The sequence below is a fragment of the Struthio camelus genome, unplaced genomic scaffold (genome assembly GCF_040807025.1).
Source record: "Struthio camelus isolate bStrCam1 unplaced genomic scaffold, bStrCam1.hap1 HAP1_SCAFFOLD_82, whole genome shotgun sequence".
NCBI classification, from domain to species: Eukaryota; Metazoa; Chordata; class Aves; order Struthioniformes; family Struthionidae; genus Struthio; species Struthio camelus.
The window spans coordinates 102,342-119,701 of NW_027182594.1; the positions used below are offsets into that span (position 1 = coordinate 102,342).

General features: G+C 77.2%; 1 protein-coding gene across 1 annotated transcript; it reads left to right on the plus strand.

Annotated features, from left to right (window-relative positions):
- The first annotated feature begins 1,782 nt into the window (after nucleotides 1–1,782).
- On the plus strand, nucleotides 1,783–5,522 carry IZUMO1 (izumo sperm-oocyte fusion 1). Its single transcript, XM_068929198.1, has 5 exons — nucleotides 1,783–1,840; nucleotides 3,008–3,094; nucleotides 3,183–3,203; nucleotides 3,291–3,371; nucleotides 5,360–5,522. Exons 1-5 carry the CDS (start codon nucleotides 1,822–1,824, stop codon nucleotides 5,518–5,520), a joined length of 369 nt encoding a protein of 122 aa, XP_068785299.1. The 5' UTR covers nucleotides 1,783–1,821; the 3' UTR covers nucleotides 5,521–5,522.
- Nucleotides 5,523–17,360: the final 11,838 nt, after the last annotated feature.

The following is a 17,360-nucleotide window of genomic DNA, read 5'->3' on the forward strand; positions in this document are numbered from 1 at the left end:
CAGAAGAGGGGGCGGTGGCGATGACGTCATCAGCCCCTTAAAGTGCCAGGCGGATATTTTGGGGTTTTAACCCGGGGATGGAGAGGGGGGAGGGGCCCGGGGGGAAGGGACCCCCCCCCCACCCCGACCTGTTACCATGGAGACAACCCGGGGCGACCCTTGACCCCGACCCGTAGCCATGGAGACGCGGCCTAGGGGTAGCAGGGACCCCTCCCGTCCTGTTACCATGGGAACGGGCTAGCTATGGGCCCAACACCATAGAGATCTGGTCCTCCAGGCTGCAAACCATAGAGAGATGGTCCTCCAGGCTGCAAACCATAGAGTCCTGGTCCTCCAGGATCAAAACCATAGAGATCTGGTCCTTCAAGCCCAAAACCATAGAGACCTGGTCCTCCAGATCCCAAACCATAGAGTCCTGGCCTGCCCGTTACCATGGAAACATGGCAACATCTGCCTGGGCGGGGCCAGGGTGCTGCTGGGGGCGGGGCAGTGCTGGGGGGCGTGGCTATGATGTGACGTGTCCATGTGGGAGGCGTGGCTGGGGCAGGAGGCGGGGGTTCCCATGGGGGCGTGGCCTATTGGGGAGGCCCTTGTTGGAGCTGTGGGGGAGTGGGTGTGGCCAAGGAGGGGCGTGTCCTACCACGGGGGTGTGGCCTAACACAGGGGCTTGGGCTTGTGCAAGAGCTCCTCGGGGGGAGGAGCCTAGTGGGGGGCGTGGCCTAGAGGAGGGTGTGGCCTAGAGGAGGGTGTGGCCTCATGGAGGCCCCCTCTGGGGGTGTGGCCTAGTGAGGGGGCGTGGCCTAGAGGGCAGCATGGCCTAGTGGAGGGCCCCTTGGGGGTGTGGCCTATAGAGGTATGCCCCATAGGGGCGTGGCCTATCCAGGGGGTGTGGCCTACGGGGGTGGGGACGTGGCCTAGACAGCAGCATGGCCTGGTGGTGGCCCCCCCTCAGGGGGGGCGTGGCCTAATGAGGGGGCGTTGCCTAGAGTGGAGGGGGCGTGGCCTAGCTAGGGAGGGGGCGTGGCCTATCAGCAGCAGGGTTCCCTTCAGAAGGCCGGTAGGGGCCTAGAAGGGGGCGGAGCCTGAAAGGAGGACCGGAATAGGGGCGGGGCCTGGAAGAGGGGGAGGGGCCTGGAGGAGGGCATGGCCTAGAACAGAGTGTGAGGCCCAGAAGGGGGCGTGGCCTGGAATTAGGGGGGCGTGGTCTGGAATTAGGGGGGCGTGGTCTGGAATAGGGGGCAGAGCCTGAAAGAGGGCGTGGTCTGGATTGGGGGTGTGGCCTGGAATGGGGGGTGTGGTCTGGAATGGGGGGTGTGGCCCAGAAGGGGGCGTGGCCCGTCGGCGGGCGGTCTCCGCGGAGAAGGGCGGATGCGGCGGAGGGCGGCCATGACGGCGGCGGAGGCGGCCATGACGGCGGCGGGGGCGGCCCTGGCGGCCCTGGCGGCCATGACGGCGGCGGTGGCGGCCATGACGGCGGCGGGGGCGGCCATGACGGCGGGGGGCTGCGTGCTGTGCGAGCCGGGGGCGGCCCGGGCGCTGGGCGTCCTGACGGGGCCCTTCCTGGGCCGGGCGCTGCCCCGGCAGCCCGAGCTGCGGGCCCGGGTGGCCGGTCTGCTGCGCCGGGGCCTGCGGGGCCTGGCCCGGCTGCCCCGCCACCCCCGCGCCTTCATGGGCGTCATCGGTGAGCCCCCCCCCCCTCCCCACCGCCGCTGCCCCCCGTCCCGCCCCGAAACCCACCGCCTCCCCCCCGCCCCGGCCGCCGCAGACGAGCCCACGCTGCAGGAAGCCTCCGCTCACTTCCGCCGCACCGTCGGCCGCCTCATGGAGCAGGACCACCGAGGTGAGGCCGGGACCCGCTAACAACCCCTCCCGCCGGCGCGTTAACTCTGGAGCCTAATGGTGGGGCGGCGGGGCCCGACCCGTAAGGGCACTGCTAATGCTGCCGCCGATGTGTTAACACTGGAACCTAATGGTGGGGCAGTGGGTCCTGACCCCTCGCAGGGACCCCTGCTAACCCCACTGACATGTTAACTCTGGAGCCTAATGGTGGGGCGGCGGGGCCCGACCCGTAAGGGCACTGCTAACACTGCCGCCGATGTGTTAACACTGGAACCTAATGGTGGGGCAGTGGGTCCTGACCCCTCGCAGGGACCCCTGCTAACCCCACTGACATGTTAACTCTGGAGCCTAATGGTGGGCGGCAGGGCCCGACCCGTAAGGGCACTGCTAACGCTGCCGCCGATGTGTTAACACTGGAACCTAATGGTGGGGCAGTGGGTCCTGACCCCTCACAGGGACCCCTGCTAACCCCACTGACATGTTAACTCTGGAGCCTAATGGTGGGGCGGCGGGGCCCGACCCATAAGGGCACTGCTAACGCTGCCACTGATGTGTTAACACTGGAACCTAATGGTGGGGCAGTGGGTCCTGACCCCTCACAGGGACCCCTGCTAACCCCACTGACATGTTAACTCTGGAGCCTAATGGTGGGGCGGCGGGGCCCAACCCGTAAGGGCACTGCTAACGCTGCCGATGTGTTAACACTGGAACCTAATGCTGGGGCAGTGGGTCCTGACCCCTCGCAGGGACCCCTGCTAACCCCACTGACATGTTAACTCTGGAGCCTAATGGTGGGGCGGCGGGGCCCGACCCATAACGGGGACACATAACAGCACTGCTAACGCTGCCAATGTGTTAACACTGGAACCTAATGGTGGCACGGTGGGTCCTGACCCAGAATGGGGACCCGCAACAGCACTGCTAACGTGTTAACTCTGGAGCCTAATGATGGGGTGGCAGGTCCTGACCCGTAACGGGGACCCACAACAGCACTGCTAACACTGCTGACGTGTTAACTCTGGAACCTAATGGTGGGGCAGTGGGTCCTACCCCCTCACAGGGACCCGCAATACTGCCACTAACCCTGCCGGCGTGTTAACTCTGGAACCTAACGGTGGGGCGGTGGGAGCGGCGGCTCACTGGGTGCCTCCCCCCCCCCCAACCCCAGACGAGCGGATCTTCAACGAGCTCTACTGGGCGCTGCAGGAGGTCAAGGACCACTTCGAGCTGCTCATGCGGCGCTTCCAGCGCGAAGGCGAGACCCCGACCCCCCCCCGACCCCCCCGGACCCCCCCGGCCAGGCCCCGCCACCCCCTCACCCCCCCCCTTTTCTCCTCTTGCAGTGTTTTGCCCCAACACCTGCGGTGAGTTGGGGGGGGGGGGTGATGCAGGCGGTGTTGGGGGGGGTCACGGCCTCCCCCCCCCCAAAACGCCCCCCCCCCCCGGCGCAGGGCGCATGGAGCAGGTCTGGATCGACTGCGAGTCCTGCAACGCTTCGCTCTTCGCCTGCGCCCGGGGGCTGCTCTGCGGCGGTGAGGGGCTGGGGGGGCCCGGGGGGGGCCCGGGGGTGGTTTGGGGGGTCCTGGAGGTGCAGATTTGGGGGGTTTGGGGGGTGCAGGGATGGGGGGTTTTGGGGGTGGGTTGGGGGGGTCCTGGGGGGCAGATTTGGGGGGTCCCGGGGAGATATTGGGGGTCTCAGGGGCAGATCTGGGGGGTTTTGAGGGTGCAGGATGGGGGGTCCTAGGGCTGGTTTGGGGGGGTCCTGGGGGGGCAGGCAGGTTTGGGGGTGCCGGGGGGGGTCCCGACCCCCAGCAGGTTTGGGGGTGCTGGGAGGGGTGGGGTCCCGGGGGGAGACAGGTTTGGAGGGGTCCCAGAGGGGGGAGGCGGGTTTGGGGGGGTCCCAGAGAGGGGGGGGTCCCGGGGGGGTGCCAGGGGGGGAGTCCCAGAGGGGGGTGGGTTTAGGGGGGGTCCCAGAGAGGGGGGTTTCAGAGGGGGTGGTCCCGGGGGGGTCCCAGAGGGGGGTCTCGGGGGGGGAGGCAGGTTTAGGGGGGTCCCAGAGGGGGAGTCCCAGGGGGGGAGGCGGGTTTGGAGGGGGTCCCGGGGGGGTTCCCAGAGGGGGGTCCCGGGGGGGTCCCAAAGGGGGGTCCTGGGGGGGTCCCGGTGGGTAGGTGGGTTTGGGGGGGTCCCAGACGGGGGGGCCCGGGGGGGAGGCAGGTTTGGGGGGGTCCCAGAGGGGGGTCCTGGGGGGGGTCTCGGGGGGTAGGCGGGTTTGGGGGGGTCCCAGAGGGGGGTCCCAGAGGGGGGTCCCGGGGAGTAGGTGGGTTTGGGGGGGGTCCCAGAGGGGGGTCCCGGGGGGGTCCCGGGGGGGTAGGCGGGTTTGGGGGGGTCCCGGGGGGGGTCCTGGGGGGGGTCCCGGGGGTGGTAGGCGGGTTTGGAGGGTCCCAGAGGGGGGTCCCAGAGGGGGGGTCCAGAGGGGGGTCCCGGGGGGGTTCCAGAAGGGGGGTCCCGGGGGTAGGCGGGTTTGGGCGGGGTCCCAGGGGGGGGTCCCGGGGTAGGTGGGTTTGGGCGGGGTCCAGGGGGGGTCCCAGAGGGGGGTTCCCGGGGGGTAGGCGGTTTGGGGGGGTCCCAGAGGGGGGGGTCCCAGAGGGGGGGTGCTGGGGGGTCCCGGGGGGTAGGCGGGTTTGGGGGGGTCCCCAGAGGGGGGTCCCAGAGGGGGGGTCCTGGGGGGGGTCCCGGGGGGTAGGCGGGTTTGGGGGGGTCCCAGAGGGGGGGTCCCAGAGGGGGGTCCCGGGGGGTAGGCGGGTTTGGGGGGGTCCCAGACGGGGGGGCCCGGGGGGGAGGCAGGTTTGGGGGGGTCCCAGAGGGGGGTCCTGGGGGGGGTCTCGGGGGGTAGGCGGGTTTGGGGGGGTCCCAGAGGGGGGTCCCAGAGGGGGGTCCCGGGGAGTAGGTGGGTTTGGGGGGGGTCCCAGAGGGGGGTCCCGGGGGGGTCCCCGGGGGGGTAGGCGGGTTTGGGGGGGTCCCGGGGGGGGTCCTGGGGGGGGTCCCGGGGGGTAGGCGGGTTTGGAGGGTCCCAGAGGGGGGTCCCAGAGGGGGGGTCCCAGAGGGGGGTCCCGGGGGGGTTCCAGAAGGGGGGTCCCGGGGTAGGCGGGTTTGGGGCGGGGTCCCAGGGGGGTCCCGGGGGTAGGTGGGTTTGGGCGGGGTCCCAGGGGGGGTCCCAGAGGGGGGTCCCGGGGGGGTAGGCGGGTTTGGGGGGGTCCCAGAGGGGGGGGTCCCAGAGGGGGGGTGCTGGGGGGGTCCCGGGGGGTAGGCGGGTTTGGGGGGGTCCCAGAGGGGGGGTCCCAGAGGGGGGGTCCTGGGGGGGGTCCCGGGGGGTAGGCGGGTTTGGGGGGTCCCAGAGGGGGGGTCCCAGAGGGGGGTCCCGGGGGGTAGGCGGGTTTGGGGGGGTCCCAGAGGGGGTCCCGGGGGGGGTCCCAGAGGGGGGGTCCCAGAGGGGGGTCCCTGACCCCCCCCCCCCCGGCAGAGCGGCGGCTCTCGGTGGCGGCGGACGAGGACCCTGATCCTGGACTGCGGCCTGGCCTGGCACCGGGCCGCCCACGGCACCAAGACCTACGTCTTCTACCGGGTGCGGCCGGCCCCCCGCCCCCGAGCCGGGGGGCGCCGGGACCCCCCGACCCCCCCTGACCCCCCCCCCCGGTCCGGTGCCCGCAGGCGGCGGCGGCCGGCGGCGAGCGGGGAGCTGGCGGCCGGGCCCCGACGCCTTCCTGGTGCGGCGGCGGGTGACGGGCGCCGCCGGCGGCCGCTACCGCTGCGAGATGCTCAACCCGCGGGGCCAGCGCTGCTCCGAGCTGCGCTTCCGCGTGGCAGGTCCGGGGGGGCCCCGGCGTCCGGGGGGGGGCCCAGGCGTCCGGGGGCGCCCAGGCGTCCGGGGGGGGGGCCCAGGCATCCGGGGGGCCCAGGTGTCCGGGGGGTGTATGGAGTCCGGGGGGGCCCCGGCGTCCGGGGGGGGGGCCAGGCGTCCGGGGGGGCCCAGGCGTCCGGGGGGCCCAGGCGTCCGGGGGGACCCCGGCATCCGGGGGGCCCAGGCGTCCGGGGGGCCCAGGTGTCCGTGGGGGGGGACCCCGGCGTCCGGGGGGGCCCAGGCGTCCGGGGGCGCCCAGGCGTCCGGGGGGGGGCCCAGGCATCCGGGGGGCCCAGGTGTCCGGGGGGCCCAGGTGTCCGGGGGGTGTATGGAGTCCAGGGGGGACCCGGCGTCCAGGGGGCCCAGGCGTCCGGGGGGACCCCGGCATCCGGGGGGCCCAAGCGTCCGGGGGGCCCAGGTGTCCGGGGGGCCCAGGTGTCCAAGGGGGTGTATGGAGTCCAGGGGGGACCCGGCGTCCGGGAGGGGTCTGGAGTCCGGGGGGGCCCCGGTGTCCGGGGGGCCCAGGCGCCCGGGGGGCCCAGGTGTCCGGGGTGGGTATGGAGTCCAGGGGGGACCCGGCGTCCGGGAGGGGTCTGGAGTCCGGGGGGGCCCCGGTGTCCGGGGGGCCCAGGCGCCCGGGGGGCCCAGGTGTCCGGGGGGGGTATGGAGTCCAGGGGGGACCCGGCGTCCAGGAGGGGTCTGGAGTCCGGGGGCCCAGGCGTCCGGGGGGGGGCCCTGGCGTCCGGGGAGGGGCAGGGGCAGGCGTCCGGGGGGGGCCCCGGCGTCCGGGGGGGGCCCAGGCGTCCGGGAGGTGTCTGGAGTCCGGGGGGGGCCCTGGCGTCTGGGGGAGCCCTGGTGTCCAGGGGGCCCAGGTGTCCGGGGGGGCCCCGGCGCCCGGGGGGGGCCCAGGCGTCCGGGGGGCCCAGGCGTCCGGGGGGACCCCGGCATCCGGGGGGCCCAGGCGTCCGGGGGGCCCAGGTGTCCGTGGGGGGGGACCCCGGCGTCCGGGGGGGGGCCCAGGCGTCCAGGGGGGCCCAGGCGTCCGGGGGGGCCCCAGCATCCGGGGGGACCAGGCGTCCGGGGGGGCCCAGGTGTCCGGGGGGTGTATGGAGTCCAGGGGGGACCCGGCGTCCAGGGGGCCCAGGCGTCCGGGGGGACCCCGGCATCCGGGGGGCCCAGGCGTCCGGGGGGGCCCAGGCGTCCGGGGGGGCCCCTGCGTCCGGGGGGGGTCTGGAGTCCAGGGGGGACCCGGCGTCCGGGAGGGGTCTGGAGTCTGGGGGGGCCCCGGTGTCCGGGGGGCCCAGGCGCCCGGGGGGCCCAGGTGTCCGGGGGGGGGTCTGGAGTCCAGGGGGGACCCGGCGTCCGGGAGGGGTCTGGAGTCCGGGGGGGCCCAGGCGTCTGGGAGGTGTCTGGAGTCCAGGGGGGGGTCTGGAGTCTGGGGGAGCCCTGGTGTCCAGGGGGCCCAGGTGTCCAGGGGGTCCCAGGCGTCCGGGGGGCCCAGGCGTCCGGGGGGGGGGTCTGGAGTCCGGAGGGGCCCCGGTGTCCGGGCGGGAGTCTGGCATCCGGGGACGGGTCTGGAGTCCGGGGGAGGGTCTGGAGTCTGGGGGAGCCCCGGCGTCCGGGGGGCCCAGGCGTCCGGGAGGTGTCTGGAGCCCGGGGGGGGGTCTGGAGTCTGGGGGAGCCCTGGTGTCCAGGGGGCCCAGGCGTCCGGGAGGGGTCTGGAGTCCGGGGGGGGGGGCTGGTGTCTGGGGGGGGCCCCGGCGTCCGGGGGGCCCCGGCGTGCGGGATGTCCCGTCCCCCCCCCCCAAGGGCCCCCCCGCCGCCCGCAGTGACGGCGGCCGAGCCCCGCTGGCGAGCGCCGACCCCGCCGCCCCTCCCGGGCCGCCCCGCGCCCGCCCGAGCCGCCGCCGCCGCCGCCGCCGCCGCCTCCGGCCTCTTCTGCCTCGCTGCCGCCGCCGCCGCCGCCTGGTGAGCGCGGAGGGGGCGGGGCCGGCGGGGACACGCCCACGGGGGGGGCGGGGATTGGGGAGCCACGCCCCCTCCGCCTCGGCGGGCGTGGCCTGACACAGCCCCGCCCACTCTGGTGTCTCCACCCCCCCCCCCCAGGGCCTGTCTGCGGCGACGGGGCGACCGCAGGGACGGCGGGACCCGCCCGGACCCCCCCCCGCAGCAATAAAGGGAGCGGCAGAGCCCCCCGGACGCCTGGGTCCCTCGGACGCCTGGGCCCCCCGGGGTGGGATGTGGCACCCGGACGCCTGGGTCCCTCGGACGCCTGGGCCCCCCCCGGGGTGGGATGTGGCACCCGGACGCCTGGGTCCCTCGGACGCCTGGGCCCCCCCGGGGTGGGATGTGGCACCCGGATGCCTGGGTCCCTCGGATGCCTGGGCCCCCCCTGGGGTGGGATGTGGCACCCGGACGCCTGGGCCCCCCCCGGGGTGGGATGTGGCACCCGGACGCCTGGGCCCCTCGGACGCCTGGGCCCCCCCGGGGTGGGATGTGGCACCCGGACGCCTGGGTCCCTCGGACGCCTGGGCCCCCCCCGGGGTGGGATGTGGCACCCGGACGCCTGGGTCCCTCGGACGCCTGGGCCCCCCCCGGGGTGGGATGTGGCACCCGGACGCCTGGGTCCCTCGGACGCCTGGGCCCCCCCCCCGGGGTGGGATGTGGCACCCGGACGCCTGGGTCCCTCGGACGCCTGGGCCCCCCCCGGGGTGGGATGTGGCACCCGGACGCCTGGGTCCCCCGGACGCCTGGGCCCCCCCGGGGTGGGATGTGGCACCCGGACGCCTGGGTCCCTCGGACGCCTGGGCCCCCCCGGGGTGGGATGTGGCACCCGGATGCCTGGGCCCCCCGGACGCCTGGGCCCCCCTGGAGTGGGAAGCAGCACCCGGACACCTGGGCCCCCCCCCGGGGTGGGATGTGGCACCCGGATGCCTGGGTCCCTCGGACGCCTGGGCCCCCCCCGGGGTGGGATGTGGCACCCGGATGTCTGGGTCCCTCGGACGCCTGGGCCCCCCCGGGGTGGGATGTGGCACCTGGACGTCTGGGTCCCTCGGACGCCTGGGCCCCCCCGGGGTGGGATGTGGCACCCAGACGCCTGGGCCCCTCGGACGCCTGGGCCCCCCCGGGGTGGGATGTGGCACCCGGACGCCTGGGCCCCCCCCCGGGGTGGGATGTGGCACCCGGATGCCTGGGTCCCTCGGACGCCTGGGCCCCCCCCCCGGGGTGGGATGTGGCACCCGGACGCCTGGGCCCCTCGGACGCCTGGGCCCCCCCGGGGTGGGATGTGGCACCCGGACGCCTGGGTCCCTCGGACACCTGGGCCCCCCCGGGGTGGGATGTGGCACCCGGATGCCTGGGTCCCTCGGACGCCTGGGCCCCCCCCGGGGTGGGATGTGGCACCCGGACGCCTGGGCCCCCCGGACGCCTGGGCCCCCCCGTGCCTCCATTTCCCCGACACCGAAGGAGCCGAAGGAGCTTTATTGGGGCCCCCGTGGGGGCGGGGGGGGCTCAGCCTCGGGCCCGGCCCCCCCGGCCCCCCCCGTCCCCCCCCGGCGGCTCTACCAGCGCTGGCCCAGCAGGTCGGCGTGGGGGCCGGCGCCGAGCTCGGGGGCGTCCGGGGGGCCGGGGGGGCCGGGGGCCGCCAGGGCCTCCAGCCAGCCGGGGGGGGGGCGGCGGGCCGGGCCGGGGGGGGCGCCGGGGCCCCGGCGGGGCTTCTTGGGGGGCAGCTCGTCGGGGGGGGGCGGCGGCGGTGGGAGGTCACCTGGGCCGGGGCGGGGGGGGGGCGTGAGTGGGGGGACGTGGGGCGGCCGCCGTGCCCCCCCCCGCCGTGTCCCCCCCCCGGCCGTGCCCCCCCCGCCGTGTCCCCCCCCGCCGTGTCCCCCCCGCCGTGCCCCCCCCCGCCGTGCCCCCCCCGGCCGTGCCCCCCCCGCCGTGTCCCCCCCCGCCGTGTCCCCCCCGCCGTACCCCCCCCCGCCGTGCCCCCCCGCCGTACCCCCCCCCGCCGTGCCCCCCCCGGCCGTGTCCCCCCCCCACCGTGCCCCCCCGCCGTACCCCCCCCGCCGTGCCCACCCCACCTTGCCCCCCCCCGGCCGTGCCCCCCCCACCGTGCCCCCCCCACCGTGTCCCCCCCCACCGTGCCCCCCCCGCCGTGCCCCCCCCGGCCGTGTCCCCCCCCCACCGTGCCCCCCCCGCCGTGCCCCCCCCGGCCGTGTCCCCCCCACCGTGCCCCCCCCCGCCGTACCCCCCCCGCCGTGTCCCCCCCGGCCGTGTCCCCCCCCCGCCGTGTCCCCCCCGGCCGTGTCCCCCCCACCGTGCCCCCCCCACGTGCCCCCCCCTGGACCCACCTGAGCAGAGCAGCGGCTCCTCCAGGATGTCCCGGATGGACTCGCCGGGCGCCAGCTGGGGGGACGGAGCCGGGGGGGCGGTTTGGGGGGGGGGCTGCAGGGCTCGGGGGGGGGATCGGGGGGGTCTGGGGGGGCTCAAAAGGGGGGAGTCAAGGGACTCCGTGGGGGCATTTGGGGGCTCTGGGGGGGTCCCAAAGGTGGTGGGGGGCACTGGAGGGGTCTGAGAGGGGTTTGGGGCTCCCAGGGGCATTTGGGGGGCTCCAGGGGGTCCTTCAGGAGTCAAGGGTCCCTGGGGGGGTCCTGGAGGCATTTTGAGGGCTCCGGGGGGGGTTAGGGGTCTCTGATGGGGGGGTCCCAGAGCAGCCAGGGAGGGTGGGGGGGTCTCTTAGGAATCAGGGGGCTCCGGGGGGTCCTGGAGGGGTTTTGGGGGCTTGAGGGGGTCCTAGAGGCATTTTGGGGGCTCTTGGGGGGGTCCCAGAGGTGGTGGGGGGACACTGCAGGGGTCTCAGAGGGCTCTGGGGGGCCCCAGGGGCGTTTGGGGGGCTCCGAGGGGTCCTTCAGGAGTCAAGGGTCTCCGGGGGGGTCTCAGAGGCATTTTGGGGGCTCTGGGGGGGGGTCCCGATGGCGCCACCCCCCCCCAACATACCTGCGCTCGCCGAATGGCCTCCTGCAGCTCCTCCTCGAGGGAAGGCGCCCGAGGGGGCCCAGGAGTCCCGGGGGGCCCAGGCGTCCAGGGGGGCCCAGGAGTCCCAGGGGGCCCAGGCGTCCAGGGGGGCCCAGGCATCCAGGGGGGCCCAGGCGTCCCGGGGGGCCCAGGCGTCCCAGGCGTCCAGGGGGGCCCAGGTGTTCCAGGGGGCCCAGGTGTCCAGCGGGGCCCAGGTGTCCCGGGGGGCCCAGGCATCTGGGGGGGCCCAGGCGTCCAGCGGGGCCCAGGTGTCTCGGGGGGCCCAGGCATCTGGGGGGGCCCAGGGGTCCCGGGGGGCCCAGGTGTTCCAGGGGGCCCAGGCGTCCGGCGGGGCCCAGGTGTCCCGGGGGGCCCAGGAGTCTCAGGGGGCCCAGGAGTCTCAGGGGGCCCAGGCATCCTGGGGGGCCCAGGAGTCTCAGGGGGCCCAGGCATCCTGGGAGGCCCAGGAGTCCCAGGGGGCCCAGGCGTCCGGGGGGGCCCAGGCGTCCGGGGGGGCCCCGGCGCGGCCGGGCTGCCGGGGGGCCCCGGGGCGTCGCGGAGGCGCCGGCGGCGCCGGATCTCGCCGCGGAGGCGCTCGGCCCGGGCCTGCTCCCGCCGCAGCTCCCGCCGGAGGCTCTCGATGGTCCGCTGCTTCTCGCGCAGCGCCCGCTCGGCGGCGCCGGCCCCGGGGGGGGCGCCGGGCCCGGGGGGGGGTCCGGCCCCGGGGGGGGGTCCCGGCGGCACATACTGGTGGTACTTGAGCGCCTTCACCTTGGGCCGCGGCTCCTTGGCTTTGCGCGGACGGGGCCGGCCCGGCTCGGGGGGCTGCGGGGAGCAGGGGGGGTGTGGAGGGCCCAGGCGTCCGGGCTTTGGGTCCTCCCCCCCCCCCCACCCCAATCGGCAGCGGGCTCCTACCTGGGGGGGGGAGCGGGAGCTGCCCCCGGCGGGGTCGGTCTCGGGGGGCGGCGCGGGGGGCCGGGAAGCCCCCCCCGGGGGCTGCGGGCGGAGGGGCGGCTGCGTCGGGGCGCCGGGAGGGCCCAGGCGTCCGGGCGGCCCACACTCGGGTCGCGGCGGAGGGTGGGTGGGGGGGGGGTCGTACTCACCGGGAAGGGCCCCCCGCGCTGGGGGAGGGGCAGATGGGGGGGTCCCCCCCCGGGGACGCGGACGACGAGGAGCCGCTGCCGGCGCTCAGGGCGGGCGACGGGGGCTCTGGGGGGGCGGGAGCAGCGTCACGGTCCCCCCCCGTCCCCGGGGGACCCAGGCGTCCGGGGGACCCAGGCGTCCGAGGGACCCAGGCGTCCGGGCACCCCCCGGGGGACCCAGGCGTCCGGGGGACCCAGGCGTCCGGGCACCCCCAGGGGACCCAGGCGTCCAAGGGACCCAGGCGCACCCTCAGGGGGACCCAGGCATCCGAGGGACCCAGGCGTCCGGGCACCTCCCAGGGGGACCCAGGCGTCTGAGGGACCCAGGCGTCCGGGCACCCTCAGGGGGACCCAGGCGTCCGGGGGACCCAGGCGTCCGGGCACCTCCCAGGGGGACCCAGGCGTCTGAGGGACCCAGGCGTCCGGGCACCCTCAGGGGGACCCAGGCGTCCGGGGGACCCAGGCATCCGGGCACCCCCCCGGGGGACCCAGGCGTCCGGGGCACCCTCAGGGGACCCAGGCGTCCGGGCACCCCCCCGGGGGACCCAGGCGTCCGGGCACCCTCAGGGGACCCAGGCGTCCGGGGGACCCAGGCGTCCGGCAGCTCCTACCTGCTCTGCCGGGGTCCGGGCCCCCCCCCACCCCATGGGGTCGGGTCTTCGCCTTGGGGGTCTCTTCACCCTGCGGGGGGCGGGGGGCGGGGGTCACCCGGACGCCTGGGCCCCTCCGGCGCCCCGCCCGGCTCGTTTGCATAGCGGGGCTCCCAGGGTGCCTTGGGGCCCGGCCCTGCGCTCACCCAGCTCGGCTCCGGGGTCCCGCGTGGGGCCGGGTCGCCCGGGGGGGCCGTGCGTGGGCCTGGGGGAGGCGCCTGTTAGTGGCCCCGCCCACGGGAGGCTCCTCCCCTCGAAGGCCCCGCCCCATACTACCCATAAGCCCCGCCCTGGGGGTGCCCCCCTTAGGCCCCGCCCCCATGATGCCCCCCTTAGCCCCCACCCGTGGGATCCCCCATAAGCCCCGCCCCGGATCCTCCAATAGCCCCGCCCCCAGGATGCCCCTTCGGGCCCCGCCCCTGGGGACCCCCATAAGCCCCGCCCCCGGGATGCCCCATAAGCCCCGCCCCTGGGTTCCCCTCCGGCTGCACCCCGGGGATCCCCTTAGGCCCCGCCCCCTCGGGGAATCCCTTAGGCCCCGCCCCTGGGATCCCCTCAGCCCCTCCCCCCGCCCGGCCCCGCCCCCCTGCCGGACGCCCCGCCCCCCCCCCCCCACCCCCGCGGCGCCCCTCACCGTGGGGGGGGCTCTGGGCCAGCTGCTCCTGGGAGCGGCGGTGCTGCAGCCGCAGCTGCAGAACTGGGGGGGGGTCAGCGCCCCCCCGGCCCCCTGGGACCCTCCAAAGCCCTTGGCACCCCCCAGACCCCCCCAGACACCCCCCGGGACCCCCAGACCCCCCTCGAACCCCCCAGACCCCTTGGGACCCCCCCGGGACCCCCAGACCCCCCAGGATCCCCTAGACCCCTCCAGGACCCCCCCAGGGACCCCTCAGACCCCCCCCGAGACCCCCTGGGATGGCCCAGAGCCCCCCAGGATCCACCTGGGCCCCCCCAGGGATCCCTCCGACCCCTTAGGACCCCTCAGACCCCCCCCGGGATCCCCCCCTAAACCCCCCGGGACCCCCCAGACCCCCCTCATGGACCCCCTAGACCCCCCGGGACCCCCCAGACCCCCCGCGCCCCCCCCGGCCTGTTTGTGGCACCGGCAGCTGCCGGGGGGGGGCGGGGGGGCCGGGGGCTATTTTCAGCGCTGGAAACCCGAGACCCGGGTGTCCCCCCCCCCCGCGTATCGTCCCCCCCCCCGGTGTCCCCTGCTGGGTGTCCCCCCCCCGGGTGTCGTGTCCCCCCCCCGTGTCCTCCCTGAGCCCCGTGTCGTGCCCCCCCGGTGTCCCTCACCCCCAGGTGCCCCCCGTGCCCCCCCCGGGTGCCGTGTCCCCCCCCCCCGGTGCCCCCCCCCCCGGTACCGGATCGGAACTTGCTGCGGATGAGCAGGGAGCGCTCGGAGCCCAGCAGGGTCATGGCGGGGCCGCTGCCAGCTGGGGCGGCGCCGCGTCAGCGGGGCCCAGGCGTCCGGGGACACCCCCACCCCCACCGGGGGCCCAGGCGTCCGGGGACACCCCCCACCTCCAGCTGTGGGGGCCCAGGCGTCCGGGGACACCCCCACCCCCAAAGGGGCCCAGGCGTCCGGGGACACCCCCCACCTCCAGCTGTGGGGGCCCAGGCGTCCGGGGACACCCCCAACCCAAAGGGGCCCAGGCGTCCGGGGACACCCCCCACCTCGAGCTGTGGGGGCCCAGGTGTCCGGGGACACCCCCACCCCCACCGGGGGCCCAGGCGTCCGGGGACACCCCCCACCTCGAGCTGTGGGGGCCCAGGCGTCCGGGGACACCCTCACCCCCAAAGGGGCCCAGGCGTCCGGGGACACCCCCCCCACCCCCACTGGGGGCCCAGGCATCCGGGGACACCCCCACCCCCAAAGGGGCCCAGGCGTCCGGGGACACCCCCCACCTCGAGCTGTGGGGGCCCAGGCGTCCGGGGACACCCCCACCCCCACCGGGGGCCCAGGCGTCCGGGGACACCCCCCACCTCCAGCTGTGGGGGCCCAGGCGTCCGGGGACACCCCCACCCCCACCGGGGGCCCAGGCGTCCGGGGACACCCCCCACCTCGAGCTGTGGGGGCCCAGGCGTCCGGGGACACCCCCACCCCCACCAGGGGCCCAGGCGTCCAGGGACACCCCCCACCTCGAGCTGTGGGAGCCCAGGCGTCCGGGGACACCCCCCCCACCACTGGGGGCCCAGGCGTCCGGGGACACCCCCCACCTCGAGCTGTGGGGGCCCAGGCGTCCGGGGACACCCCCACCCCCACCGGGGGCCCAGGCGTCCGGGGACAACCCCCACCTCGAGCTGTGGGGGCCCAGGCGTCTGGGGACACCCCCACCCCCAAAGGGGCCCAGGCGTCCGGGGACACCCCCCACCTCGAGCTGTGGGGGCCCAGGCGTCCGGGGACACCCCCACCCCCACCAGGGGCCCAGGCGTCCGGGGACACCCCCCACCTCGAGCTGTGGGGGCCCAGGCGTCCGGGGACACCCCCACCCCCAAAGGGGCCCAGGTGTCCGGGGACACCCCCCACCTCGAGCTGTGGGGGCCCAGGCGTCCGGGGACACCCCCACCCCCAAAGGGGCCCAGGCGTCCGGGGACACCCCCCACCTCCAGCTGTGGGGGCCCAGGCGTCCGGGGACACCCCCACCCCCACTGGGGGCCCAGGCATCCGGGGACACCCCCACCCCCACCGGGGGCCCAGGCGTCCGGGGACACCCCCACCCCCACTGGGGGCCCAGGCGTCCGGGGACACCCCCCCCACCACTGGGGGCCCAGGCGTCCGGGGACACCCCCCACCTCCAGCTGTGGGGGCCCAGGCGTCCGGGGACACCCCCACCCCCACTGGGGGCCCAGGCATCCGGGGACACCCCCACCCCCACCGGGGGCCCAGGCGTCCGGGGACACCCCCCACCTCCAGCTGTGGGGGCCCAGGCGTCCGGGGACACCCCCACCCCCAAAGGGGCCCAGGCGTCCGGGGACACCCCCCACCTCCAGCTGTGGGGGCCCAGGCGTCCGGGGACACCCCCAACCCAAAGGGGCCCAGGCGTCCGGGGACACCCCCCACCTCGAGCTGTGGGGGCCCAGGTGTCCGGGGACACCCCCACCCCCACCGGGGGCCCAGGCGTCCGGGGACACCCCCCACCTCGAGCTGTGGGGGCCCAGGCGTCCGGGGACACCCTCACCCCCAAAGGGGCCCAGGCGTCCGGGGACACCCCCCCCACCCCCACTGGGGGCCCAGGCATCCGGGGACACCCCCACCCCCAAAGGGGCCCAGGCGTCCGGGGACACCCCCCACCTCGAGCTGTGGGGGCCCAGGCGTCCGGGGACACCCCCACCCCCACCGGGGGCCCAGGCGTCCGGGGACACCCCCCACCTCCAGCTGTGGGGGCCCAGGCGTCCGGGGACACCCCCACCCCCACCGGGGGCCCAGGCGTCCGGGGACACCCCCCACCTCGAGCTGTGGGGGCCCAGGCGTCCGGGGACACCCCCACCCCCACCAGGGGCCCAGGCGTCCAGGGACACCCCCCACCTCGAGCTGTGGGAGCCCAGGCGTCCGGGGACACCCCCCCCACCACTGGGGGCCCAGGCGTCCGGGGACACCCCCCACCTCGAGCTGTGGGGGCCCAGGCGTCCGGGGACACCCCCACCCCCACCGGGGGCCCAGGCGTCCGGGGACAACCCCCACCTCGAGCTGTGGGGGCCCAGGCGTCTGGGGACACCCCCACCCCCAAAGGGGCCCAGGCGTCCGGGGACACCCCCCACCTCGAGCTGTGGGGGCCCAGGCGTCCGGGGACACCCCCACCCCCACCAGGGGCCCAGGCGTCCGGGGACACCCCCCACCTCGAGCTGTGGGGGCCCAGGCGTCCGGGGACACCCCCACCCCCAAAGGGGCCCAGGTGTCCGGGGACACCCCCCACCTCGAGCTGTGGGGGCCCAGGCGTCCGGGGACACCCCCACCCCCAAAGGGGCCCAGGCGTCCGGGGACACCCCCCACCTCCAGCTGTGGGGGCCCAGGCGTCCGGGGACACCCCCACCCCCACTGGGGGCCCAGGCATCCGGGGACACCCCCACCCCCACCGGGGGCCCAGGCGTCCGGGGACACCCCCACCCCCACTGGGGGCCCAGGCGTCCGGGGACACCCCCCCCACCACTGGGGGCCCAGGCGTCCGGGGACACCCCCCACCTCCAGCTGTGGGGGCCCAGGCGTCCGGGGACACCCCCACCCCCACTGGGGGCCCAGGCATCCGGGGACACCCCCACCCCCACCGGGGGCCCAGGCGTCCGGGGACACCCCCCACCTCCAGCTGTGGGGGCCCAGGCGTCCGGGGACACCCCCACCCCCACTGGGGGCCCAGGCATCCGGGGACACCCCCCCCACCACTGGGGGCCCAGGCGTCCGGGGACACCCCCCACCTCCAGCTGTGGGGGCCCAGGCGTCCGGGGACACCCCCACCCCCACCGGGGGCCCAGGCGTCCGGGGACACCCCCCCCCCAGGGCCGGGGGGGCAAGAGTGAACGCTCTCGGGGGTCCCAAAGGGCCGCGGGGGAACTGGGGGGGGGATTCCCCTGGGCCTGGGGGGGTCTCGGTCTGGGGGGTCCTGGGGGGGGCCCGGTTCGGGGGGGCCCCCACACCCACCAGCGCTGGGGCCGTGGTCCGTCCCGTCCGTGCGGGTCTGTCCGTCCGTCCGGGCCGCCCGGCGGGGGGGTGGGGGGGGCGGGACCCCCCCTTGGGGTGGTGACGTCACTGGGGGGGCAGCAGCTGGGACCTCCCCCTCCCCCCCCCGCACCATCTGCTGCGACACCCGACACCGTGCAGGGCCCTGA

Coding starts and splice junctions, on each gene's coding strand:
- IZUMO1 (XM_068929198.1), top strand. Junction 3,204..3,290: donor GTTTTGCCCCAACACCTGCG/GTGAGTTGGGGG, acceptor CCCCCGGCGCAG/GGCGCATGGAGCAGGTCTGG. Junction 3,372..5,359: donor CCGGGGGCTGCTCTGCGGCG/GTGAGGGGCTGG, acceptor CCCCCCCGGCAG/AGCGGCGGCTCTCGGTGGCG.